This window comes from Falco biarmicus, chromosome 14 (assembly GCF_023638135.1).
Source record: "Falco biarmicus isolate bFalBia1 chromosome 14, bFalBia1.pri, whole genome shotgun sequence".
Lineage (NCBI taxonomy): Eukaryota > Metazoa > Chordata > Aves > Falconiformes > Falconidae > Falco > Falco biarmicus.
Genome location: NC_079301.1, coordinates 22,584,201 through 22,609,704, shown reverse-complemented (window position 1 = coordinate 22,609,704; position 25,504 = coordinate 22,584,201). Strand labels below are relative to the sequence as shown.

The following is a 25,504-nucleotide window of genomic DNA, read 5'->3' as shown; positions in this document are numbered from 1 at the left end:
CGAGGCCGCTTCCAGCAGGCCCCGCCCGCCCCGCCGGCTCCCGCCGCTTCTCCTCCCAAGCTTGCTGGGCTGAGCATCGCGCTAGCCGGCTCTCGCCCGCTGATTGGCCTGCGCCCTCCTCGTTTCGGCCAATCGCGTTGACGGAAGGAGGAGAGGCTTTTCTCCCTGCTCAGTCGCCTCTTGGATCCGCCCCCACCACGTGTTGGCCAATAGCCGTCGCCTCAGTCCCTCCCCCGCCGGGTGCTGCAGCAAATAGGAGTGAGGATTGCATAGCAACGGCGTAGGGGGATTAGCCAATGGGGAAGAGTGGCATTGAGGTTGGGCCTGCCAGGGCTGGAGCCGCTCCGAGGCAGCGGCCGCCGGTATGGTGAGTGCGGCCCGGCCTGGCGGCGAGAGGCGCCTGCGGGCCTGTGCTGCTCCGCTCCGGCTCCGCGAGGGAGGCCCGGGGTGGGCTGGGGCTGGGGCTGAGGCGGCCGCTGTCCTGCAGGCCTCAGCCGTCCTTCCCGGGGCGGTGCGTCGCGGCAGCGGCCTTATCCCCCTTTGCTCTTGTGTCGCTGTGCCAAGGCCTCCAGCTTTAAGAAGCCCTCGCTAGGACCCGCGTCCCAGAAGAAGAAAGCGAGCCCCAAGCTGGAGCTCACTGAGGAACAGAAGGAGATCCGGGAGGCTTTCGACTTGTTTGACACAGACGGCACCGGGAACATTGATGTTAAGGAACTAAAGGTAAGAATTTTCCTGGTGCTAAAAGGACAGCTCTGCTGAGCTTAAAAATAGGGGCATAAACGCCTAAATGACCTTAAATAGGATAGATTATTTTTTTTCCCCAGCATAAAACCTCATTGTCAACAGGTATGTTCTTCTCTAATTATAGCTCTTTAAGGCTGCTATCAGGTGTCTTTAGGGCTAGGCTGATCAAAATATATTGACAGTTCTGTATTTTCTGTACTGTCTCTTTCTCTGTTAGTAAAACATCAAAAAGGCTTTGCACATATTAAAAAGGTGAGTTTAAACACCCCTCCCCCTTATATGTTGTTGAGGATTGCATGCTTTGCAAATTAGGTTGTTCAATGGAATACACCAATGTTACTAATTTTCATACTTTATTGCAAATTTTTTTCCATCTATCCCCACCTCTGTCCTTTGAGAAGAATAGTGATCAATAAACCTGGACTTCTTTTGCTTTCAGAATTTGCTTTTCCTATTTGCTAGCTGGATGTCCATGTTAAGACCACAGGGGGAGACCTGATTTCCAACGTGCTGGTTGTCCCTTTATCAAAGGAGAGCAGAGGAAAGCCTGTAGGTGTGCGTGCATGTGTCTGCAAGTGAAGGCATCCTTGGATATGCTGCTTATAGGAGTGTTGTCAGAAAGGCACACAAAATGTTTGAATTGTGTTTTCCCAACATTCATTGAAAAAGATTTTTGTTACTAGATTGAAAAATTAACTCATTGAAGTTCTCTGTGGTCTACCAGCTTAAGGTCTTTCATGTTTGTGCCATCAGATCAGGCTGGTAGAGTTCAGTAAAGCTGCAGGTATGATGGAAACTTCTTTCATGGAGTCAGTTGAAGTTATTTTGTTGAGGCATTTCTGCATCTTCTGTTTAGCCATCTTGCTTACAACAGGGCCTGAAATAAGCTTTTTTTAAAAAAATACTATTCAGGGTCTTGTTTCTCATTGCAGAGGGAATACTAATAGCAATTCCTTTGACAGGAATGGAATAACATTCAATTTTCCAGTAGCCTTGGATATTGCTATCTACAGCACTGTGTGGTAGTTTGGGATGTTTCCTTCGAAATAGTAATCAAAGTGGGACTCTTTACGCTCTGAGTGCGTATCACAAGAATGTAAAAAATTATATACCGAAATAGTGATGCTAAGACTTTAGAAAAAATCCGAATGTTCTCAGATAACGTATTTCTCCCAAGACTCTGTTATATAGCCTTACCCTCCAGATTCTTGCCCTTTCTGAGCTGGAGGTGGCAGTTGTCATGGTAAGAATGTGGTTTGGACATTTCTGAATTAACTGAAGCCCCACGCTAGAGTATGAATGGTTGTTTTCCTGTTTTCTGCATTTCAGTGTGCCCTTGTGTGTAGAGAAGCATTGCTCTAAGTCTGCCCCTTACCTTGCTGTTTTCCTTGAGTCACAGAATGCACGTTTTAATGTGATCTGGCATAAAGTTCAACTTTCCCCCTGCCCTGTGGTTTTGTTTATATTTTTGTATGACTTACACTTTTTTGCTGTTCTTACAGGTGGCCATGAGGGCACTAGGGTTTGAACCTAAAAAAGGAGAGATCAAGGAAATTATATCAGATGTCGATAAGGAAGGAACAGGAAAAATCAGCTTCAATGACTTCTTGGTAGTGATGACACAGAAAATGGTATGTAAATTTTAAAAGTGAAAGTAATTTTGAAAATAGCTGAGTACCTTTCATCTCCTCTTGGTTTTAGTGGAAGATGAAAGCACCGTTTTAATCTTAACAACAAAACATGTAAAGGTTAGAACTGCAAGACAGGGACTACCCTATCTCATTTTCCAAGATGAGGTTGAAATAATTGTGTCGCTAACAAGTTTCTTTAACAATCATTTTTTTGTGTGTGAGAGAGAAAAGGGAAGAACTGAAATCAAGATGTTTATCACAGATTAAAACCAGCTCTGGCCTGCAGAAAGCTGTTGAGATTATTGACACATGACATGGATGACTGTGTAGCAATGCACTGTATTTTCTCTTCTTGAGTGAAATCTCTGGTTTTGAAAATCTTAAGACATATTGAGTAAACCCAGTATTTAACAGTGGAAGATCCTGATACTGAAATCCCAAAGACATCTGGCTAGCTATGAAAGAAGAAAAAATTCCCTGAAACCCAGAAGTTCAGGAAGCATGTCTCTGTCTCTGCCTTCAGCTTTTGTATGTATGCTTCCTGCTGGCTGGGCTTCTTTGAATTTGCTCTTAAGAGGGTTTCTCAGTCTATCTAATGTTTGTCTTTTATAACTTCATTTTGAATGTTACTTACAACATATTCATTACTTTTTTTTCCTTAAACTTATGCTTATACTTCTTTAAGGCTGAAAAAGATTCCAAAGAGGAGATTCTCAAGGCTTTCAAACTCTTTGATGACGATGAAACTGGCAAAATCTCTTTCAAAAACCTCAAACGTGTCGCCAAAGAACTGGGGGAAAATCTCACAGATGAAGAGCTGCAGGTAGGCTTGTACCTGATATATGAAACCACGTCAGACACAAACACTCGCTGTCTGCTTTTGTGTATAGTGAACGTAGAAGGGTCCAGGTTACGCTGTGCCTGTTGAATAGATGGCAGTCACACAATTGGTCACACATTGTTTGGTTTTGTATTTATATTTGTTTAAAACCTGTGTAAATAGTCACAGTCTAATTCTCCTTCTGTCCAGTGAGCTGAGCCATCTCTGTTCTGTGTGCTAGAGCTAGCAGCGGGAGTAAGGACTGGGAATCTCTTGGTGGGGGACGGAAGCCCTCTCAAGGTCAGTTTCTAGGTAAAGGCAGCAGCCTCTCGGTTTTAGGCCCTGTCCTCTGGAGTCTGTTGGATCATTACACTTGAACGGTTAGGAAAATCTGCCCGCTCTCTCCTGGCAGAAATGGAAGAGCTCCTGTCAGTTTGTGATTGGAAAATGGATTCTGACATCAAAGATGGGTTAAGCCTACATGGCTGTCAAAATTGTGTCAGTAGAATTGCAGTTTTGTGGAGCTACAGCAATGTAAAAGGAACAACTCTGCTCCAAGCACTTTGTTTCTTCCAGGACAATTCCTATAATACAACTTTTTCTAGACAGATTTTTGTATAAATATATATACATATATATAAACATATTAGTGTCTAGTTTAGTAAATATTTTGTAGCGTGGTAGGTCTGACGTTGAGCTAACACTGTCCTCTCCAATATGATTTACTAAAAAGTGGTTCTAATTCTGAATTAATCTTATAATTCTACTCCTAGTCTAATCCACGTCTGATCTCTGAATACAAATATCTTTCAGAAAATGATTGATGAAGCAGACAGAGATGGGGATGGAGAAGTGAATGAGCAAGAATTCTTGCGGATCATGAAGAAGACCAGCCTTTACTGAAACAGAATTGTAATTAATTTTGCACATGTGTATATATGTTTGGAATGTGCCTCACTTTTTTTACAGTCTTATTTCTTTTGAGATAGCAGAAAATACAGGTCAATATGTTTTTTTTTAAGTGGATGATCTTAAACTTGCTTTTGTGAATACTTAACAATCGCTGACCTGTTTACATGTAGCAACATTGTTGCTTGTTTGTACTCATGTTTACCCTCTTTTTATTTTCGATATACAAATCACATTTTTCAGTAACAGTATTCGCGTCCTTCTCTAACTAAAAACTGTGTGTCAAATGATTGTGGTTTGGTGAAGAGAGGACTCAAAACCAGATAGTGCACATCTCTATTTCCCAGCAGTTTTTTTGGTTTAATGTATTTGTTTGGGCAGCTATAGTGAACTCTTTATATGACATATTTGCAGGGATCAGCTTTTTATACTCTGTCTTACAGTGATTATCCCCTCCCCTTTTTAGTATGTTCTTTAAACTGGAAAAAAAAGTAAGTAAATAGACTGCTGCAACTTAACTTACTGCTATTCAGTCCACATGTTTAAAGAAATCTCTCTGCAAAAGAAGAGGAAAATTACCAGTGCTGCTGCTGAAAGCTCTGTATATTTGCAGGAATATTCAGTGGCTGCTGAATTAAATAAGATTGTATTTAAAATAAAGTGTCTTATCTTAATGCATCAGAGTTGTGGAAACAAGTGTGGCTTTTGCCTTGTGTTGGAAGGAAACAAGCTCCTGTGCCCTTCTGCTTTGCTATCGCCTGGCCAGTTTACAGCTTGCCGTTCAGGTTTCAGGTATCTTGTCTGTCCCTGTTGCATTGCAGAATTGTTGCTTCCAGGTTGTTTCAAGGAATTTTTCCAGAGACTGGAAGGGACTGGAAATTGTACTGCTTTCTCTGGGATGCCTAGACCTCACCCTGAACTCTTTCAGCCTAATAGCAGTATGGAGGTTGCTTCCAAAATACTCCATGCTATCATAGCAGGTCCTCTGTGGAAGGCTGGAAGAGTGGGCTAACAAGAACCTTATAAGGTTCAACAAAGACAAATGTAAGGTCTTGCACCTGGGAAAACATAATCCAGGAGCACAGCACAGGCTGCGATCCACTTGGCTGGGGAGCAACTCTGTGGAAAGGGACCTGGGGGTCCTGGTGGACAAGCAGGTCAGTATGAGCAAACTGTGCTGCTGTGGCCAAGCAAGCCAACAGGGTGCTGGGCTGCATCAACAAGGGCATCACCAGCAGAGATAAAGAAGTCATTATCCCACTTGGTGCTTGTCAGGCCATGCCTGGAATGCTGTGTTCAGTGTTGGTGCCCGCTATACAAAAAAGATGTAGACAAGCTGGAGAGGGTCCAGAGAAAGGCCACAAAGATGAGCAAAGGACTGGGAAGCCTGCCATGTGAGGAAAGGCTGAGAACTGGGTTTGTTCAGCCTTGAGAAAAGAAGGCTCAGGGGAGAACTTACCACCATGTACCAGTATCTAAAGGGTGGCTACAAAGAAGATGGAGACACCCTTTTTACAAGGAGTCACATGGAAAACATGAGGGGTAGTGGGTACAAGCTACTCCTGGGGAGATTCTGATTGGACAGCAGAGGATAGTTGTTCACAAAGAGAACAATCAGCCCTTGGAATAATCTCCCCAAGGAAGTGGTGGATTCCCCAACATTGGACACTTCCAAGGTTTGACTGGACAGGGTGCTGGGCCGTCTTGTCTAAACTGTGCTTTTGCCAAGAAAGGTTGGACGAGATGGTCCTTGGGGTCCCTTCCAACCTGGTATTCTATGGTTCTGTTAATACAAGAGAAGAACCTCTTCCCACTAGACCTATGGTAACATTGGTTTGATTCTGCTTTCACTGATGTCATATTCATGCCCACATCTGGGTTTTGACAAATCCTAGCAAAACCAGTGGGATTTGCTGCTGGTGACTTCTTCCTGTATTGTTTTCTCCAATCACTGACCAACCCATAGCACTACGAGCATGTCCTAATCCAGATTAAAAGGCAAAAATGAAAGCAAAATTCAGCCCACGTGAAAAGTGTTAGGTTTTATTCAGCAACAAAATCGTGTTCTTTCCTTTTGCCACTAATTCATCTGTTCTGTGAGGTGGAGGTTTGTGGGGAGCTTTGAGTACTGGCAAAGACAGATGTGTAAGGAATCTCAGAAAGGGACCATTGACCCATGGTATCATGGCTGACAGGGCCCAGGCGACTCCTCAGCCACTCAGAACTAAAGACATCGGCTGCATCTGAGCCCTGTGGAAACCTGGCTTCTGCACGCCAGCTCGGTGCGTGCCCACACTCCAATTACTGACAGTTTGCTGGCAGTAAGTGGCGTGTCCTCAGCAGAACACGACAATGCTTACATTGCTTTGGAGTTCTCCCTCCTCAGCAGCCACAGTGGTCTGGTGGGGGGGCAGAACTCCGTTTGAGTAGCAGCTTGCCTGTTGACAAGTGGGTGTATGAAGGGGAAGAACATATCCAAGGCTCAGTGCCTGCACTCCAGAGGAGATGGATTCTGTGGTTCTGTGGCATTCAGGCGAGTCTAACCACTTCTTTGACCATTTTTCCAATGCCATCGTAGATCTCATGAATGGGGGCATTGCACATGAAAGCACTGGTGGTCACCAGCTTGTTCTTCACATCCACGTGAATTTCAGTGACGTGTTTGTTCACATGCTTGCAACCAAGTTCCTTCATGGTCTCAGCAGTCTTTGCGTAAGGCCATCTACAAGAAGAAAAGAGAATAAATGCTGTGGGGGGGAGCAGTCATTACATGGAGTGATTTGGTGGAGGCCTGGAGTGAAAAGTCTGTTGATTACAGAGAGATGGATGGTCCCTACAGAAAGCCCACTTAATAGGATCCAAATATTTTCCTGTCAGAGGAATTTATTCTGGACTATAGAACCAGAATAACCTCTAGATTACAGTGAGTTAAAAATCTGAAGTAAAGCCAAAATAAGACCTTGATGTTTTGCTGTAGATGTTCCACTGTTTAACTCTGCCCACTCTAGACTTTGTGTTTAGGTTTAGGTTTGGGTTTTTTTACCAGCTTTCTACAAGTGACATTACTTCCTAGCCCCTCCTAACAAGAGCAGTCATAGTTCCTTCCCTGCCATTGGGAAAATTCAGTCACAGCTTTCCTGTGTAAGGACAGTTTAACCATCTCCCTCTCTTAACACTACCAAGTCTTATGCAACCATCCTGTTCCTTCCCAGGATCTGCTTAACTTTATGAGTCAGTGGTCTGGTGTCTTTCTTGCCCTGGGACCAAGAGCTGCATGAGACAGGGTGCTACATACATTGGTGAGGTCAGATATGAGATTGTATTTAAAATAAAGCATCTTATTTTAAGCCATCAGAGTTGTGGAAAGCGGTATACAAAAATAACAAACCCACTGCTACAGTGTGCCCTCTGATCTGCTGACAAATAGTAAAACAATTCTTCCATGTACTTAAAGAGTTTCAGCTTTTAACTCTTAAGCCTTCAGAAGGGCCCCCGTTATGAAATACTTCACTCCAGAGGCAGCAGCTACAGCAGTCTCTCTGAAGTGGTGTCCATCTGAGGTGAGAGCTGAAGGGTGGCTTTTGCCCTGTGTTGGAAGGAAACAAGCTCCTGTGCCCTTCTGCTGCTTCTCTTTGTTCCACTAATCCCTCTGGTATCCTCCCTCTCTCCTTTCAGGCAAGGGAAGGACAGATTCCTCCTTTCCACAAATCTGAACATCGTCCTGGCTCAAAATCTAATTTATTTCATTGCAATTCTTGCAGTCTCTTGTGCCCCTGTATGGTAAAATACCCCCATTACAGAAAACTATAAAAAGTAAAATCTGATTTCTAATTTTAACTTGAAACAGATGTAGAGGAATATGTAAGTGATAAGTGGTACATCAGAAACTTATTATATAATTTATCAGCCAAGGTTAACTTAATAAATGCGTGACATGAATCATTCGTTCTCAGAAATAATGTTCAGCTTGTCACAAGACTTCAGGTGTCTGGGCAGGGGAGCTGCGGCAGGGTGCTGGATGCGCTGGGGAGGCATTGCTGATTCTGTGGTGTTTGTGGTGTGCTTTCCTACCAGCACCCCAAGGTTACTTACTTCTCACACTCTGTGTCATGACCCACGGTCAGTTCACAGCCTGGGAAGATTTTGGCTGCCAGCACTGGGGAAATGCAGCACAGGCCAATGGGCTTTTTGGCAGCGTGGAATGCCCTCAGGACCTCCTCCACCTCTTTGGAGATGATGCAGTTCTTGCCTTGGGTAGCCCAAGTACTCAGGTTTTTAGCCACTCCAAAGCCACCTGAGAAAAGAGAAACGGATTAGAGTGGAACATTAGTACTCCAGGGCAGGGTGTTTTTTAGGTATTACTTGTAGAATGGTACATTCTAGAAGTAATAGACAGATACTACTGGTAGAACGCTAAGATGGATTTGATGGATGGCAGCATTTGTCCAATAATGATTAAAGAATTGAAAACAGACAAGCTGGACTGTTGCGAGCTGACTGCCAGGAGGCGAGACATCAAAGCACCTTTCTTGCTTCCATACAGAAATGGAGCGGACAGGTGTCAATGCTCTGTTGGGTACTGCGTTTCACCAATGGGTTCTTTTCTGAATTATGGTGGAACACGCTAACAAGTTTTCACTTGTCTTTTAATCCTTGCTCCAGGTCTAATCCATTCCCACCATGGTCATGCTTCCACTAAAGATGCATCACCAGACTGACCAAGCTTTCCACTTTTGAGTCACCAGCCTCCCGTTCTCCTGATAAGGAGGTAGGCATGTGGTGAGGGAGGGGGTAGTTTTACATCCAGTAAAAAAAAAAAACCACACACACACACAAAAAAAGAGGATAATTGAATTGGCAGTTATCTGCCCTCTCCTCTTGGGATAAGCTTCAGCATTGCCATGTTCTCTTTTAATGTAAGTCCAAGCTAGCGTGCCAGTGCCAGCATGGATGGAACATGTCTGTCCTTCCTATCCCTGTTTCCAGCCTGTCTTCATCCCCAGTGGCTCTGCCCAGTTCCTGTCCAGCCCATGACTCATGTTCAGGGCTTAGAGCATACTAAGCTGCTCCCAAGGCTGGGCATGCAGACCCCGCATACTGTCCTACCTGGTATGATTAGGGCATCCAGCCCCTTGACATCCAGCTTAGCTAGATCCTTGATGTTGCCTCTGGCTATCCTGGCACTTTCAACTAGCACGTTGCGCTTCTCCTGAGTTGGCTGTCCTTTCACATGGTCCACCACATGCATCTGGTCAACATCAGGAGCATAAACCTCTGCCTGGGGAAGGAGGGGAAGAGTCTATTATCCTTCAGTCATGGATCATTTATTGTTCAGTCATGTATTAACCTTCAGCATGTTCATAGGTCATGAATGAAAATGCTTGAGTTACTTTGTTAGGAAAGAACTTTGCTGGTAAATGCAGTGACCTTCAGGTATCTGATACCGGCATCAGGAAGGTTTTGTCACAGGGAGGGGAAAGAAGGAAAGAAAGAAAGAAAGAAAGGTCTTTTGTAGCTTCTGCACAGGAGTGTTTACCCTGACCTTAGAGGAGACAGCATGGTGTTAGCTGAGAGCAATGAAGCCAGCCCACACTGCTTGTTTTGGGGGGTGAAGTGCTGGAGCAGGAGCAGCGACTCCTTTCCTTCCTAGGAAAACACGGGGTCCCAAAAGCCGTTGGTGAAGCTTTTTCTCAGAGGTTTCCATCATCCTCAATCACCTTCACAGGGGCAGGCCCCCCAAAGCCAGTGACCCCCTATGGCTGCTGACTACCCAGCAAGCTGCTCTCAAACCACGGGCCTCCCTCCAAGACAGGACTTTGAGTTTCTTTTCCCCAGCCACTATTTTCCCAAAGTCATAATATTTCTGTTTCTGGAAAATGCTTCCCCTTCCTTCAGAACTGTTTCAAGCTCACATGCAGAAATTAGGAATGGAGTGTGGCAAACAGGTGGGCGATACATTTTGGGACTGTAACACCCTTCGCATTTAAGAAGGATGTGAAGGTAATCAGAGGTGACCAGAGGAGAACAACCAAGCTGGTGACAGGGCTGGAAGGAATGTCCTATGAGGAGCAGCTAAGGATTTTGGGATTGTCTAGTTTGGAGGACAGGAGGCTGAGGGGCAACCTCATTGCTCTCTGCAGCACTCTGAGGAGGGGACATGGGGAGGAGGTGCTGAGCTCTTCTCCCTGCAATCCACAGACAGGACACCCGGGAGTAGTTCAAAGCTGTGCCAGGGAGTGTTTAAACTGGACTCAGTGTATGTTTAGACTGGAGGAAGCATTTCTTTACCAAGAGGGTGGTCAAACACTGGAACAGGCTTCCTGGAGAGGTGGTCGGTGCCCCACACCTGTCAGTGCTAAGGAGGCATTTGGACAATGCCTGCACCAACACGCTTTAACCTGGTCAGCCCTGAAGCAGTCAGGTAGTTGGACTAGATGATCACTGCAGGTCCCTTCCAACCCTTCCAAAACAGTCCATGCTGTGCTGTGCTGTTCTGCTCTTAGTTTCCTTAGGCAAACAACCGGTAAGAGGTTGAACTACCTCCTGAGGTTTCCCCACTAGAGGTCCTTGCCGGTCAAGGGATGGGGGCAGGACCGTGCTCCGAGCCTGCCCGTGCAGGGTATGGCAGCGGGGGAGCGACTGCAGCAGCTCCAGGAGAGAAGAGGCAAAATTGCACGCAGTGGAGAAAAGGTTTGGAGAAGTCTCAGCTTTCAGGCAAACAGCGGGTGCACACTTGGAAGGCTTTGGAACTGGATGGGCTGGCTCCGCAGCCGTTCATCGCTGCTGTGCCTTTGTATTTACTAGAGATTCCGATTCCCGAGAGGAGCGGCTCTGACTGGGGTCTGTGGGTGCCTGTCTCCCAGCTGAGGGTAACGTTACATAGGGCGGCTCTCCCTCATCTCCCAGTCTCGCAGGGTGGCTAATGGCATATTAGAACAACTGCTTGATGTTCGCCTTTTTTACTCCCGTTCAAGTTCAACTCACAAGAACTTGTCTATATTCAGTTCTAATATTTGGGGTTTTAAAAAGATTAATTTCAAACAGCCAAAACCCAACAGTAGTCTTTTAAACAGAAATACCAAAGCAGAAAAGAGGAAGCGCAAGCCAAAAAGAACAGAGAGTGCGTTTGTTCCAGAGTTTAGGTACACCCAACACAGAGCACCGAGCCAAACCTCTCGCACAGCAAAGCTGTGAGGGCGAAGCAGAGACGAGGGGGTTCTCCACGCTCGCTGTAGTAGCTCCTACACTGTGCTGTTTGCTTTCACTCCAGTCACTTACGCTTTGCAACTACTCTAGCAGCAATGGGGAGCTTATGATTTGTCCGGCAAGCTGCAAAGCTCCTTAAATGCAAGTACCATCTACAAGAGGGAGAGATCGAAAGGCAGAGCAGGACAAATGCAGAGATGGGACAGGAGATTGCCAGCGTGCCCCTTACCTGTGCCCCCTCCCTGCTGAGGTGCACCAGCACGGCAGAAGACTCGTGGATCTCGCTCCCGTCATACACCCCACAGCCGGCCAGCACAACCGCCACTCTCTTTCCCATGGTCACAACCAGAGCAGGAGGATTCCCTGGAGAGCCCCAAGGTGCTGTGCATCTCAGTTCACTGCCTGGAGTCTTTTATAGTGCGATCCCTCCCCCAGGAGCAGGTGGGGCCAGGAGGGCTGGGCTGAATTTCTTACTGGCAAGAAGGTTTTATTTCCAGTGCCACAGGCAGGGCATGTAAATATTATTTGTTTCCCCAAATGACTGCTCTCTCGCAGGTCTCCTTCCCAGCACGTTGTCTCCAAAGCATCCCCAGCTGACGTGACCTGTTCAACAGAGCAGCTGTATTTTTCCTTCTCAGCTGTTGATTTTCCATTCTATTTCAGACTAAAGTACCAAAGCCTTTGGCCATAAGATGGTATCAAAGGGAGCCCGCCCAGAGCAAGTATTCCAGCCAGTGCCTTCCTCTCTGTGCCCCACTTTTTGAAACCTAAGTGTTTTTAAAAAGTCTTTGAACACCAAGATTTACTTTTTGGACTTTAAATGTCATCCTCATATCCCACCTCCCAAAGGCAGACCATTTTGCACTCAGCTGTAATTGTTTCCTGGACTTTTGGTCCTGAGGGTAAGAATTAATAATTTGATTCTTCATCAACAACACCATCTCTCCATTTGCTGGGAAAGTGGTGCCAGGAATTGGCAGATCTCTGACCACAGAGGGGCACAGGGCAGTAAATTCACAGCATGTGGTGGGGAAACTCCCTTGCTCCTGCAGAGACTTGTTCTTCCTTGTCCCTGATATGCTCACACCTGAGATGATTATGTACCTCTCTGTTTCAGCTTTGCACTCTTGAAATAACTGTGGCCTGTTGAGACTGTCTTGCCATTCTTCAGAGAGCAAAATACTTCAACATGGCTGAAGGATGTTTTTCAGGGGATATTTATACGAAATTTTGCTCGGGTCTCTATCATGTATTGTAGACACATGAAGTGTATTCTGTGTGTAATGGTGTTTTGGCAAGTTCGTTAGACATAGCAGGCATGAGGAAGATACTTATTGCTAATGCATGTGACTTCATTTATTGCATGCATCTCTTAAAACTAGTGATATCAGGCACCACATATTCCTAGCTCAACCTGTACAAGCAGGAACAAAAAGCACATGAGGAAGAACTTGCAGTCCAGCTAATTTAACAAAGGCTTTTCTTACAGTTACTTTTATTACCCAGAACAGGAATTGAACTGTGAGATGTGTGTGGAAAACACCAAAAGCCTTTCCACTAATGTTTGTTTTGCTATCTAAGGTATTCTAACTAGTTTAGAAATGTATTATTTCATCTTGCATGAAAAAACAGCTGAATCATGCTGTGACTTGAACAATTTCTTCCACCTTCATCTGGTTAGGAGTCCCGTTAATGATGGAACAAAGATAGCCAGGGGCTGATGATTTAAATAAACTTACTGCTTGCTGCAGACCATATAATTTAGCTCTGCCTGTTGCAAAGTGACAGAGCCGGTTCCTCTTACTGATATAATTGGTTAGGTGTAACTGGACAGACCAGGCTTGTTCCAGTGCTTGCTTCCTCATGTAATAAGAGCTATCTCAATAGTTGTACAGAACCTAAAGATCTATCGGCAGTAAGCATACTCTTGATGAACATTACTTTTCAGCTGAGTTATTCCATTCTGTGTGGGAATGCCTGCACACATTTGGTACAGTAGAGACATTGGGCTTTTAATATTAACACCTTGCTTTAATCTGCATTAATATTCTGGTGAAGATGTGTATGAAGGAACCCTGTTGCCTCAAAGCTCTTCTTGAAGGGTGAACACAAAGATAACTGTCCTCCAAAGCACTGAAGAAACCAGGAAAGTTTGGGAGCCATTATAGTGATGCATCTGTGCAATAGAAGCGTGCCACCATGCTCCAGCTGGCTGAGGGAGCAGGAGGAGCAAGCTCCTTTGACATTATCTGTTGGCTCTGACAGTCTGGGGTTGTTCTGGGTGCTGCTACAGATCCGATGCCTTGGATGATCCTGGAGGCCTGTCTTTGAGCTCCACTCTGTGCAGCCAGAAGTCTCATTTCCAGCAGCTCTTCTGTCCTCCAGCCCTGGCTGTGCAGCATGACTTATGGGGGAGCATCGAGCAGGATCTGCCATGAGGAGTATCACAGCTTGCTGCTGTAGGGCCTCTACAGAGTCATCCTTGATCAGCCTAGTAATATCAGTGTGAAGCTCTTTCCACTGTTCTGCATCTTTGGTCTTGTCAAGAGGCTGAGAGTGGAATTTGCTTTAACTGGGGCTGATGGGAACAGGAGCCGAGTCCTTAATGGGAATAGAACCTACACTGGTCCATTGCACACAAACAAAATGATGGAGGAATGTACATAGGTGCAGGCAAGTGTTGCCCCTGTTTTCTACCAAAGCTCTGCTAGCTCTCCCAGAACAGTTCTCTGCCTAATTTCCACTTAATGTGTGACCCAATGTGATCCCGATGCCAGTCTCTGCTGCTTTCTGCAGCCTCTCCTGCACTGGTGAACACCTTTATGTGCTGACCACATATCCTCCGTGGGAAGCAGTAGGAAGCTGTGACTAGGTCCTCATGTCGCCTTTAGGATACAGCAGCAATCACGGCAATGACTGATGCTGCCTGCATAGTTCTCCTGGACAGCCAGCAAGGCTCCTCCAGATTTATCCTTACACTGACGGTCTCCAGGCTGCATGTTCGCGTTGACACCTCCCTTGTGAACACCACTCGGGAGGAGCAACCTGGGAGTGTGCGCAGAGAGGCCGGACTGGAGAGATGTGGGGTGGCACAGGAACAGAAGCCACCTTTAAGAGAATGGCACTGAATCTGCCCTGGGTTTGCCCTGCACAGGACCAGCGGTGCCAGGCATTCATAGCTGTGACAGGCACAACAGCAGGACCGTGGCCAGTGTTAGGAGAAATAACTGGTCCCCAAGGAGCTCCTGGGCTTGCAACGTACTTGTTTGCTCCAGCAAGATGGATTATTTAAAAAAGCTTTAATTTAACCAGTGTAATTTCCTCACTGGCAGTAGCAAAAAGGCAGTAATAGTAATAAACCCTCAGTGTTATTTTTCAAGTGTCTTTTTTAACAAGGGTTAATCAACAGTAAAATTAACAGGCCCCTGGAGGGAGCTACCAGCAGTCCTTGCTGACTCACAGACTCAAATTTATTGCAGCAAGCAACTCATTTACATTTCCTCCCGCATGCAGAAAGGAACACTAACAGAAGATGTTTGTAGGGAAAAGGGGTGGAGAGCAGGGAGGAACGCAGGCCAGCGGAGTTGGTTTGGTTATAAAGAGCTAGGGAGGAAAGAGAGGCAGCACTTCAGCCCGCATCTGGGTCTTCAGCAGGCTCTGCGATGGCAGACAGAAAGGCTGAGTCACTGCATTCCTCCATAGGGCTCCTGGGCATTTCCGCAGGTAGGGGTCAAGTCTTCTTGGCACGGGAAGATGGGGTTGGGACTAGCTTTCATGGACACCCCCCTTTGCAAAGGGGGCTAACGAGTCTGTTTATTCTGCATCTTCGCTCCCTGGGTAAAACTTTTAGATCCAGAGATCCCTGCACCTATCTCAGCAGCCAACAAAATATTTGTCTTGGCTTTAAAGTGCTGGCCTGAACTTTTGTACTCAATCCATCCTGGGTAGGAAGCAAATCAAAACTTTTTGGTAGTCATTTTCATAAGTGATCTTTATTTGGATGCACTTTCCTCCCTTTGCATTTTCCCTGCAGCTCTGTTTTCTGTGTTCACTCCCTTTCATTTGCTCCTTCTTTGTGTTTCATCTTTCTGAGTGCTGCCCCTTTGCGTTTTTTGCCTGGTTTTCTGTAGGCACAAGGCTTATGTGATCATCTGTGGAGTGTGTTTGCATCCGGTTGCCTTTTGTGTAATTTGAATCGGAGAGCTGATTTTTGCTTTTATCTGGCAACAGGGGAGCATTTTCAAACATGATTAAGTTCAAGTTTCTTAAAGCCAGGCACCCAGAAAAGGTGAAGCCTTGGACACAAACCAGGTTACAGCATAGCCCCCCCGCCCCTTAGACTTCACTGTTTGCATGTCTTGTACTGTTGTTTTTTTTCTCTACTCCCTGCTCTTGCCACTCTGGTTCTCTCCTGCTTTTTGGGGCAAAGTTTACAAGCTCTTTCTTGTTTTCCACCTCCTTGTCACACACAGGATCACTCTTACTGGCAGTGAATTTCTACAGTTCACCCAGAGCAGCCCCTCTGATCCCCAGCACAGCTCTTGGGGTCCTTCTGTTGGTTTTATCGTCTCTTTTGGCATATGCAGGTAAGACTCGGAGGTGGCCAGCCTCAAGGCCTCCCCCTTCGATAGCTTTGCGTACTTGTATTTTTTCGTACATGGTGGGCTTTGCCAACAGGTTTACACAAACCGTGGCAGCCTTGCCAGACCACTGATTCATTCTCCTAGAGGAGTGTGTCAGCGCAGGAAATTTTTCCTATATAGGCAACTAGAGAAATTAATGTTAGTTTTGAACAAATGCTTTACCAGGCTCTCTCAGAGTTTTAACAGACTGAACACATGATTTCTCTAAAGATGGTTCCCAGGCTTTCTGAGAGTACTTTAGGCATCCATGCATTGAAGTGGCATGTTGATGCGTAAATGCCAAGAGATCTACTTACCTGAGAGAAAAAAATCACTGGCTATAACAAAGTCCACACTTTTGAGAATGAATGCTGAGTTATTTCTCCTTTTCAGCTCAGAGTGATGAGGACGTGAAAATCCAAGATCTGATACTGGTATTTTTTCCTCTACAAAGCAGACAGCTTGGGGGACACACTACATATTTTAATCCAGAAAACATAGGTCCACCTCTTCTCTCAGTCAGCAGTGGCACAAAGCATTAGTAGAAAACACTTAGAAGCAGCTGTATTGATGGAGCCATATGAAATGGACCAGTGGGCAGGTGATGTTTCACAGTTGGTGGGAAACAACAGCTCCTACCAAAGGCAGGAATTTCTAGGCTCCCTTGTTCCAAGAGATGCATACTTGTGTGATTACAGTCCTCTGTAGCTTGGGGACTCTTTCAGCTGAGCTCTTGCTTCCCTCCCCAACATGAGTCTGGCTCACGAGGCTGTATCAGTTTGAGGAAGAAATGAAGCACAGGTCCATTACAAAGCTCCAGCTTTGCAAGGAAGCTTTCAGCTCTATCCGTGCTGATCAGTGTCCTCACATTGTAAAGTAAGAAAGCATAGCAGTAAAAATAAGGTACTTTGTGATAATTGTTTGAGGGTAGTAGGTGGGTTCCATTCACCTTGAAGTATTTTAAATCAAGGTCTTTGTCATCTTGGGGATCAGGATACCAAGCAGGATAGTTCTTGAGAAGGAATCAATCTTGCAATACCTATGCTTCTGTCTTCTGAAAAGGTCCAATTATTTATGGGATGCAGCAGGTTGTATGACAGTTGTGGTTCAAACAGCTGACAGCTTACAGCAGGAACAAAACAAACCACCAGGCAACCCAAAGGAAAGCGGTGTCAGGACTTGATCTGTATTAGTATAGTATGGTCTTGTTACTGAGTCTCGTAGGCATCATGAGGAGGATAAGACAATGGCTTGCTGAACCTCAACTTCATTAGTGCAAACTGCCCGCCAGGCCTGGCACAGTACTTAGTTGAAGGAGCTCAAGTGCTTTGAGCTCACCTCAGGCATTCTGGTGAACACGGTGTTGTGCTGATGGAGTCTGTATGGTCATGACTACACAGCATAATGGGGTATGGTGCAGACCTACCCCAACTCGTGATGGCTCTGTCTAGCATCACGCAGGACCTGTGCAGCTCCATGCTAGCACAGTGATCATGCTTCCAACACACCATGTGCCGTAGCACAGCCGCCTGTCCTAACTACCGCTTTCCATAGCCTACTGTCCTGAAACCACCGTTCTGTTTCTGTTGTCATTTGTTTCACAGGAATTCGGAGAAGCCTAAGAAATGCCTCCCTGTTCCTGTCTCTCTGCCTGACCATCTCAGTGTTCTGGTGCGGCTATGGAGTGGTCTTCATCCTGGGAGGGCAAGGACTTTTGAACGACACTGGTGATTTCCGCAATGCCTTGGTGCCTGGCCTGGTCACATTTACTTTGGCACTACTCATTATTGCAGTGGTGGGCTTCCTTTGCAGAGAGGTCATCCTAGCTCTGATTGCTTCTGCTGTCTCACTCGCCAGTGCTCATGAAGTTGCCATGCATTATAGCACAGCTTTTGGTTCCTCTGCTGTGGCTTGCAACTATATGATCGTCTGCTTGGTTGGTGGTTATTTTGCTCTGGGAAGGATTCTCTATTTCCTAACCAAAGAGAAAATTGCCCTCCCTGGCACAGATCTGGCCAAGAAAAAGACCCATGAACAGATCCAATCCACCAGTGGTGGCATTAATTGTTTTGCAGTCACCGGTCTGATCCTGAACATGCTGTCTGCCAGCGTCTTTGGCTGTAGGCTCCTGGGCATCACTGGCAAACTATTTATCGGTCAAGTGCCCTGGCTGTGGGCAGCTGGGATCTACCAGATTGGCATCTGCATTTTATCATACCGTGCAATGGACGTACTAATGGCTACATTCTTTGGTTTTACTTCCATCCTGAAATTTGCTGGAGGCTATTGCCTTCTGTACCCAGTCTGGCAACCAGAGGAGCCATCCTTCCCTACTCCATTCCTGGTGGTTTTCTCAATCCTTTTTGCTGTCTTGGCCCTTTTCCTCACTCTTAAGAGCCCAGCCGATGGCCTGTATTTGCTCTTTTATGTGGCCTACTGCATTGCATTAGCTTGCTCTCCCAAGGGATTTTTTGAAGGTGGACCCCAAGGCGTGGATGTGGCCATATTTGTGTCCTCAGCCTTGATGACTCTAATTCACCTGTACAATGTGAAAGCAAGTGCCAAAATCCCAACAGGGAAGGGTGCTGTGAAGGCCCTACTTGATCACAGCAGTCTTCTGAAGCTTCGTGAAGGGGCAGACCTTCATGCTCCCTACCTTGGGTATTCCAGGTATGCAGATGCAGAAGTGCTTGGCTATGCATGCAGTGTCCTCGCTTCTTTTACTATAACAATGACAGGGGACCCACAGGCTCCACTTGCTACTGTTGTAATTCCGTGGGTAGTGGTAGCTGGTGGGATCCTTAAGCTTCTAGGTGGCTCAGTGGCCTTTGCCCGGGGTAAAACCCTGGAGAGCAGTGCCTTCATTCTCTATGCTGTCATGTGGATCATATGGGGCCTGACAAGATATGGTGGCCTCTATGGCACCACCAGAAGCTTCCATGCAGCAGTAGGCATCATTGCTTTCATGCTTTTCAATGTCTTCATTGTCTTCTGCACGATCTTCTTAAACATCGCCTGGTTCTTTTACTCCATCACTTTCTTGCTCATCGCTGTCAGCTTTTTGCTGGATTCCATCCACGCTCTTCCCGCTGGCTATGACATTGCTGCCACTCTCATCTTTGGTCTGGTCAGCTTTTACTGCTTCCTGTCTGCCCTTTGCAACAGCACCTTTGAGGGCTCCTGCTTACCAATGGGTAGGCCCATTGTGCAGCTTGGTGGTGTGGGGGGAGGAATGACCAAGTGCCTTCACCTGCCTGCCAGGAAAGCTTCCTCAGTCAAGAGAATTGCAGGTAAGGGAAATGCATAGGGCATAATGTGGGGGTGGAGGGTAAATGCTGGGAGTTTTCATAGCAGAACACTATTAAAAGCACATTGTTCCAATGCAGATTTGGAAATCGTGATAATCTGATGACTTTTTGATCAAGTGGGTGAAGTTACAAAAGTTATTAGAAGCTAAATACACCAGGGGGGAAAGAGGAGCTGGGTTTAGCAGTGAGTTTGCTGCAGTCTCTCCTGTATCATACCCCTGTCTGCTCATCCAATCTAAGATACATGGATCCTTCAGGCTAGAACTACCACTGAAAGCTTTGTACAGAGAAAGGGCAAATGCAGGGTGCTTGCTGTCTCCACAGGGCTGAGTGACTTCTGGCCCTGATGAGCGTGGCCCAGAGCTCCGCTAAGTGCCAGATCTCCTCTTGGATGAATGCTAGCAAATGCACTGTCAGAGGAAATGCTTTGTTAGTTGGGAAAAGGACATAAGAGCACCAAATTGGCTGTTTTGTCTGTGACAGCTCTTCCATTGAGTTACAGCCCCTCACTTCTAGTCACTCAAGGGGTTCTTCCCTGTCCACATGCAAACAGATATCCTGAAGAACGGAGGGACTTGTGGCATCCCCACAGATACTGTGTATGTGCTTGTGGCAGCCTGTAATCGGCCTGACGCTGTGGAGAAGGCTCACCGGTAAGTATTTGTCTTTCTGCCCCGGTGGAGGCTTCCTCGGCTGGTCTAAAGGAGCCTCAAGGATTTAGAGCTGCTGCTGAGTACTGACTACAGCAGCCATCGAGAGCGATGGGACGCATAGCTCAGCCTTCATGGGAGCAACAAGGTGATGAGTCTGGGCGAGGAGATCCACTTAAGGAAAAGAGACAGTTGAGCTGTAATAGTCTTGTAGAATATTGAGGTCTCCTGGCAAGAGATGGAGCCAGGCACTTGGATATCATAAGGAAACCCAAAGAGACAGATGGGGCAGGGGATCATTATACACATTTGTAGGTACATATTGTCACAACCAAAACCCCTCTCATGTTTAACAATGCCTCTAGCTGTGCTTTTGTAAGCAGCTGGGACCACTCATACTGGTGGGGTTTCCTCAGAACTTGGGCAGCTGGGACTTTGACCCATCACTATACAAGAAGCTAAAACCTTGATTTGGAGTAGGCATTCCTGACTGGGAGTAGTCATTAATGTCCCTTTCTGTCAGGTCATCTGTTGAACAGTTCTACTTTTACTACAGACCAGTGATCTGGGGCAGAGCCTACACACCTTGTCTTAACTCTAGGTCTCGCTAACACAATTTCCATTTCAGCTTGAAACTAAATTCCCATTTTACTTCCAGGCTCATTTTTCTTCACTCTTTTCCAGATCTAAGCGCCAGGCTCAGGATCGCCCCATGTCACTCTGGATTTCTAGCTTAAAGCAACTGGAACCTGCAAAGCATTTGTTCACTCCCCTCCTCTGGGACTTCATGGAGGCTGCATGGCCATCTCCTATTAGCTTGGTGGTTCCCAGAGGTGAGGAAATGCTGTTACTTCCAAGTTCTCTGGAGAGCTTTGACCCTGAAACTTTAAGTCATGCATCCCTGCAACACCACATGCTCCATGTGATGTTTCCGGTACGATCATTGTTCGGACTGATGTACATCCCTAAGTGCCATGTGACTCTTCCTTGTGCAGGTGAATGGGTGGACTTCCTGGGAATGAAAGACTCTGCTAAATACGTTGGTACCCCTCAGAGCATTGCCATCCGCATCCCCGACTGCTCTGTCACCACACACCTCATCGACCTGGTGAGTGGCCAAAGCACGCTCATCCCATCAGTGCTGCCAGCCGGACCTGGCTGTTCCCCTGTCTAGGAAGCAGGTTTGGTGTCAGTCACTAGTGCCCAGGTCCTCTGGCCTGCTGGAGGGGAGAAAGATAGTGAGAGGCTGGAGCACCCTTCCAGCCCTCTCGGTATGTCACTACTCCTCTCTTTTTTCTTTTCTCAGTGAAGTGAGAATCCTAGCACGTTCAGACAGGTCTGGGGAGTGAAAACTGTTAACGTGAGTAACTCCCGCAAGAAAAATATCATTAAGAAGTACTGGAGTATGCAGTCAGCTGATTTTATTTCACAAAAGAGGGTGACAAGAACAACCACCTTGTCAGAAATCCAGAAAAGATGCAATTAACAGACACTTGTCTGATTTCCTACATAGAACACTTCTGCTGCAAGTGTGGGCTTACCTGAAGCCAGAATAACTTCAGAAGGTCCAGAATGTGGCCAGAGGAACTGTGATACCATGCACGTTCTACTCATTTCTAGGACAGGCATTGTAGGTCCTTGGCAATTGCTGTTGCTGGAAAACAAAATGTTCTTTCCTGATCAACATCAGTAAACCGCAATTTAGCAGGGTGTTAGTCACTTGTACACAGATTTGGTGGGACTGTAGTTGCCTACAAATTAGGTGTCTCTACCTGGGTGAGTCACACTGAGTTTTCTTTAAAGTCACAGAGACTCAGAGTTCAAGTCATCTGTTTTGTACAGCAAAACCTGCTCAGAGCTTTCATTCCCATTCTTCTGTCACCAGGTTGGCCCCATTGCGGTCACGTCAGCTAACCCAACGGGAGAGGCAGACACAACACACCACAACCAAGTGTATGCTAAGCTGGGAGATAAGGTAACTGGGGCTCTGTGTCTTTTCATTCTGGCTGGCCCCAAAAGATGTGGGGATGGAAAACCACAACCACTTTGTTTCCAGTAGGCCAATCCATAGATGATCTCAAGAATCTGGGAAAGCATCTCATTAAAAAAGTCTCATGGACACGCCTTGTGTTGGTGTCATAGTGAAAGAACAGTGTAAAATACAGAGCTTGGTGGGAGACCAAAAGTCTTATGATTTATACAGTATAGTTATGGGTTGGCAATGAGAGTGAGTTCATCTGTAACACAACGATATGAGCAACAAAAAAATGCTTCTTTGCTTACAAGCAATAAAACCACTGATGCCTGAATGCACCAGGGCTCCAGCTGGCATTGTGCTGTCAGAACACAGGGGATTCCCATCTAAAGCTGAAGCTGCACTAAAACTGGTGCCAAAGGTCTGAAATATTCCTGGAGTTTAAAACTTTCATAAGTTCTGGAAGTACAATGGTCATGGCCACTCAAATGGCTGTTTTGTTTCACTGCTAAATCCTGAGCATACTACATCTGGCATGTTCGTGGCAGCTCGTGTGAGGGAAGTTTTCAGCAAAAGGTGGTACAGATCTTCCACCTCTAACTCCTCAAAAATTTGGTTTTCTGCACATTTGCTTTGTGGATGGGACTTCTTCAAAGCTCCTCAGCTGATATAAACCTGTCTTTGCTGTACTGCTGACCTACACCCCATAGAGCTCTCTCTTTGCTTTTATTCAACTCATTCCTCATTCATTCCAAATTCAACCCTTAGTTAGTGTCAATACAATGAAGTAGGAAGGAGCAGAGTTGCCTTTGATAATAATTACCTGCTGTCGAGAGGGGGAAACTGCCCTCTCTTTTCCCAAATGCCTGAGGGGAACTTGGTGTGAACATCTCTTGCTCTTAGGTGGATGCAGTCCTTTGTGATGGGCCTTCTCCAGAGAACATTGCCTCCACTGTTGTGGACTGCACCAAAATTGACAGTGGAAACATAGGATTCTTCAGAGTTGGTATCATCCCCAAGTCTCAGGTAAAATTAACCTTGATTTTAATTCTGCTCCATTTCTTCATCTCCATTAAGTGGGTTTCAGACCAGGGGTTTCCCTATTCCATAAGGAAGTGAAGAAATTTGTGGTAGCATGAGGAGTTGTCATAGGAACCACCCTCTATGAAAGAGCAGAAAACCAGAGCTCCATGTTGCTTGTGTCCTGATCCTGCCTCTGGACCACCACTGCTCCTCTCTGTGCTGAGCACATGACTGGGGAACGTGCAAGGTGAGACTGATTCATTCACGGAAAGAGCTTTGAGATCCAAGGTCACGGACCTCCATGGGCCGGCTCTCCATTTACACCTGTCCCAGAGACCTTAGGGTAATCACAAGGCTGAGCCCAGACATGTAGCTTGGAAGAGAATAGGACATTATTTCAATAGCAGGAGAAGAAATTAGTGCTCTCCCCTAATTACTAACCCACTCACAGCTGTGTTTACTAATTTCAGGTGCTGCAGATACTAGAGCAGGTGCAGAAGAAACACGCATTGGTTCCTAGCGGTGGCACTTGCACCACAAAAGGCCAGAAAGAACAGCTGGATCACAGCCGTGCTGTGCACAACGGGGTGGGCAAGGCCACCTCGGAAGAGACGGTGCCAGTGCAGTGCCCTGGTGATGGCTGTGAGAACCACACTCGCCTCTGACTCCTGCGCAAGCCAAGCAGTTATCTGCTCGCGAGGAAATTGTTTGCTGGAAAATGACATATAGGTCAAATTGGGGAATGGGAGAGGTTTCCCAGCTGCAGGGGTGACTTATTCATCTTTCTATGGGTACTGCTAAAATATCCCAGTGCAAAGCTGATGTACAAACCAGGGTCATCCAGAAGTAAATTTTTCATTTATGGAGACTGCCAGCTTTCACTGAAGATCAGACATAAATCTGATCTTCAGTGATCACAGGAGCATCACTGGATCACACACATCACAGGAGGCGTGATACGGGTGACAGGCTGGCCCCAGAGTAACAGAGCTTTATTCCTACCACTGGGAGGTAATGCCTTTGGTTTGGGGCACAGGGTAAGGCGAAGTGTTTTGTGATTGTGCTTTTGGGAAAACACTGCATGGAACTCGAAGTGGGAGAGGGAAGAAGATGTATTCAGGTACTGTGCTGGTGAGTGCAGTGGACTTTCTAGAATAGGTGAGGCGAGGCAGGCCTTGGGAGCTGGGGCTATCTCCTGATACGTCCTCTCAAAGTAGAGGTCACAGAAGCCAATGCTAAAAAGAAATGCCGTTATCTGAGGTGCCATTTTCTTTATTTCATAGTCAGTGTGAGAGTGGAATTACTACTTTGATGAGTCCAATAATATTTCCTTAGAAGTGCTGGAGCATTATGAAGGACCCTCCCTTCCCATGTTGTCTTATGCAGAGTAGGAATTTCAGGAGAATTATCTGCACTGCATCTAAGGATGCTGGAAGTCTCCTGCCTCGCAGCATAACTGTACACATCTCATGGTACGTTTCCTCCAGAGTGCAGAGTTAGTGCAGCGTGGTAGCTGCTGACCGGGAGGAGGTGAAATGAAGTCTCAAACCAATACGAGAAGTTTTCCTTGGCAAGGACTGCGTGGCTGTGCAGTTGGTGGCATGTTTAGCCTCTGAAAACTGTTGATCTTATTCTTACCTGACTCAGGTGCAAGGTGCTAATCAAACTCCAGCTGAAACCAATGAATTGATTCATTGATTTCACCTGAAGTTCTGCTGGAACTTAAGCATAAATTCTGTGCAGAGGAGCTCAACCTCTACGAACTACAGCAAAACCAGGTATTCTCAGTTTGTTTTTGCAGAACCATCTCTCCTCCTGCAGAGAAAGAAAATGTCAGATAGTTGAGTTTGTTGAATAGTTTTGCTGGTCTACTTACTGTATCTCTTTGGAGTTAATTAAAACTGATTTTTAGAAAGCAATAAAATATTTTCAATCAACAGTCATATGTCACACAGGACTGTGCTATCATCTGCGGCAAGTACCTGGAATGATTATATATAATTATAGATTTCAGCATGTGAGGATTCCTAGCCATGCACAAAGGGTCTTAAGAGGGAATCAAATTGGGGAAGAGGAGGGAAAGGGAAGATAACTCTTAACATCAACCCCCTGGTGCCAGCTCCCTTGCTGAGGAGTACTAATGAGCACATAAACACCAGGGCTGAATTTTGCTTCTTTCCTTAACTCGCTTATAAAAACCCATACGCACTGAAATCTGAGGGAGTGTGGTGAGAAGCATTAATCTGGAGAGGTGCTGAAGCATCACAAAGCCTTTTGCTGGGAGAAAACAGTCCTGGCTTAAGTATACCAGGGATGCTGCTGCCCTGTGCTGCAAGTAATGTTATGGTTTAGTGTGCTGCAAATTAAAAGTGGTTTAAAAAGCTGGATTCTTCACCAGATGCCTCGTCTGGGGCCAATTTTCCTCTTTCACTCTCTCTATATGGTGCTTGCTTCTTACAGAAAGTTTTGATCGGAGTGTCAGGACACTGGGAGAATGTGTCGGGGAGCCACTTCTCACTTTGCGGAGCGAGGTGCAAGACAGGGAGATGTTTCATTTAAGTTCAGTCCTTATTTTACCCCACCCACAGCTCTCCTGGGTACAAGCAAACTGGCAAG

At 46.1% G+C, this 25,504-nt stretch overlaps 3 protein-coding genes and 1 long non-coding RNA gene across 6 annotated transcripts; 3 read left to right on the top strand and 1 right to left on the bottom strand.

Moving 5' to 3' along the window:
• Nucleotides 1-267: 267 nt before the first annotated feature.
• On the top strand, nucleotides 268-4,782 carry CETN2 (centrin 2). 3 transcript variants are annotated; one of them, XR_008825535.1, is made up of 6 exons: nucleotides 293-362; nucleotides 565-720; nucleotides 2,247-2,375; nucleotides 3,061-3,198; nucleotides 3,406-3,495; nucleotides 4,009-4,782. XR_008825535.1 is itself a non-coding variant. In XM_056360018.1 (5 exons), the coding sequence occupies exons 1-5, from the start codon at nucleotides 365-367 to the stop codon at nucleotides 4,096-4,098; spliced, it is 516 nt and encodes a 171-aa protein (XP_056215993.1). In that variant the 5' UTR covers nucleotides 268-364; the 3' UTR covers nucleotides 4,099-4,782. The 3 variants fall into 3 exon arrangements, 2 of the variants coding, with proteins under 2 accessions (XP_056215993.1, XP_056215992.1); XM_056360018.1 differs by lacking the exon at nucleotides 3,406-3,495 and having other exon boundaries at nucleotides 268-367; XM_056360017.1 differs by lacking the exon at nucleotides 3,406-3,495.
• LOC130158909 (uncharacterized) lies at nucleotides 729-1,840 on the top strand. The gene is made up of 2 exons (XR_008825536.1): nucleotides 729-846; nucleotides 962-1,840. It is a non-coding gene; the product is annotated as an uncharacterized LOC130158909 (long non-coding RNA).
• Nucleotides 4,783-5,954: 1,172 nt separating the features above from the next.
• LOC130158799 (glutamine amidotransferase-like class 1 domain-containing protein 3, mitochondrial) lies at nucleotides 5,955-11,703 on the bottom strand. Its single transcript, XM_056359842.1, has 4 exons — nucleotides 11,540-11,703; nucleotides 9,211-9,382; nucleotides 8,197-8,398; nucleotides 5,955-6,826 (listed from the first exon to the last, which is right to left on the bottom strand). The coding sequence occupies exons 1-4, from the start codon at nucleotides 11,645-11,647 to the stop codon at nucleotides 6,634-6,636; spliced, it is 675 nt and encodes a 224-aa protein (XP_056215817.1). The 5' UTR covers nucleotides 11,648-11,703; the 3' UTR covers nucleotides 5,955-6,633.
• A 3,223-nt stretch (nucleotides 11,704-14,926) lies between these two features.
• On the top strand, nucleotides 14,927-24,806 carry LOC130159037 (uncharacterized). The gene is made up of 9 exons (XM_056360211.1): nucleotides 14,927-15,033; nucleotides 15,783-15,896; nucleotides 17,537-19,222; nucleotides 19,794-19,893; nucleotides 20,575-20,723; nucleotides 20,886-20,998; nucleotides 21,776-21,865; nucleotides 22,769-22,891; nucleotides 23,359-24,806. Exons 1-9 carry the CDS (start codon nucleotides 14,973-14,975, stop codon nucleotides 23,551-23,553), a joined length of 2,631 nt encoding a protein of 876 aa, XP_056216186.1. The 5' UTR covers nucleotides 14,927-14,972; the 3' UTR covers nucleotides 23,554-24,806.
• Nucleotides 24,807-25,504: the final 698 nt, after the last annotated feature.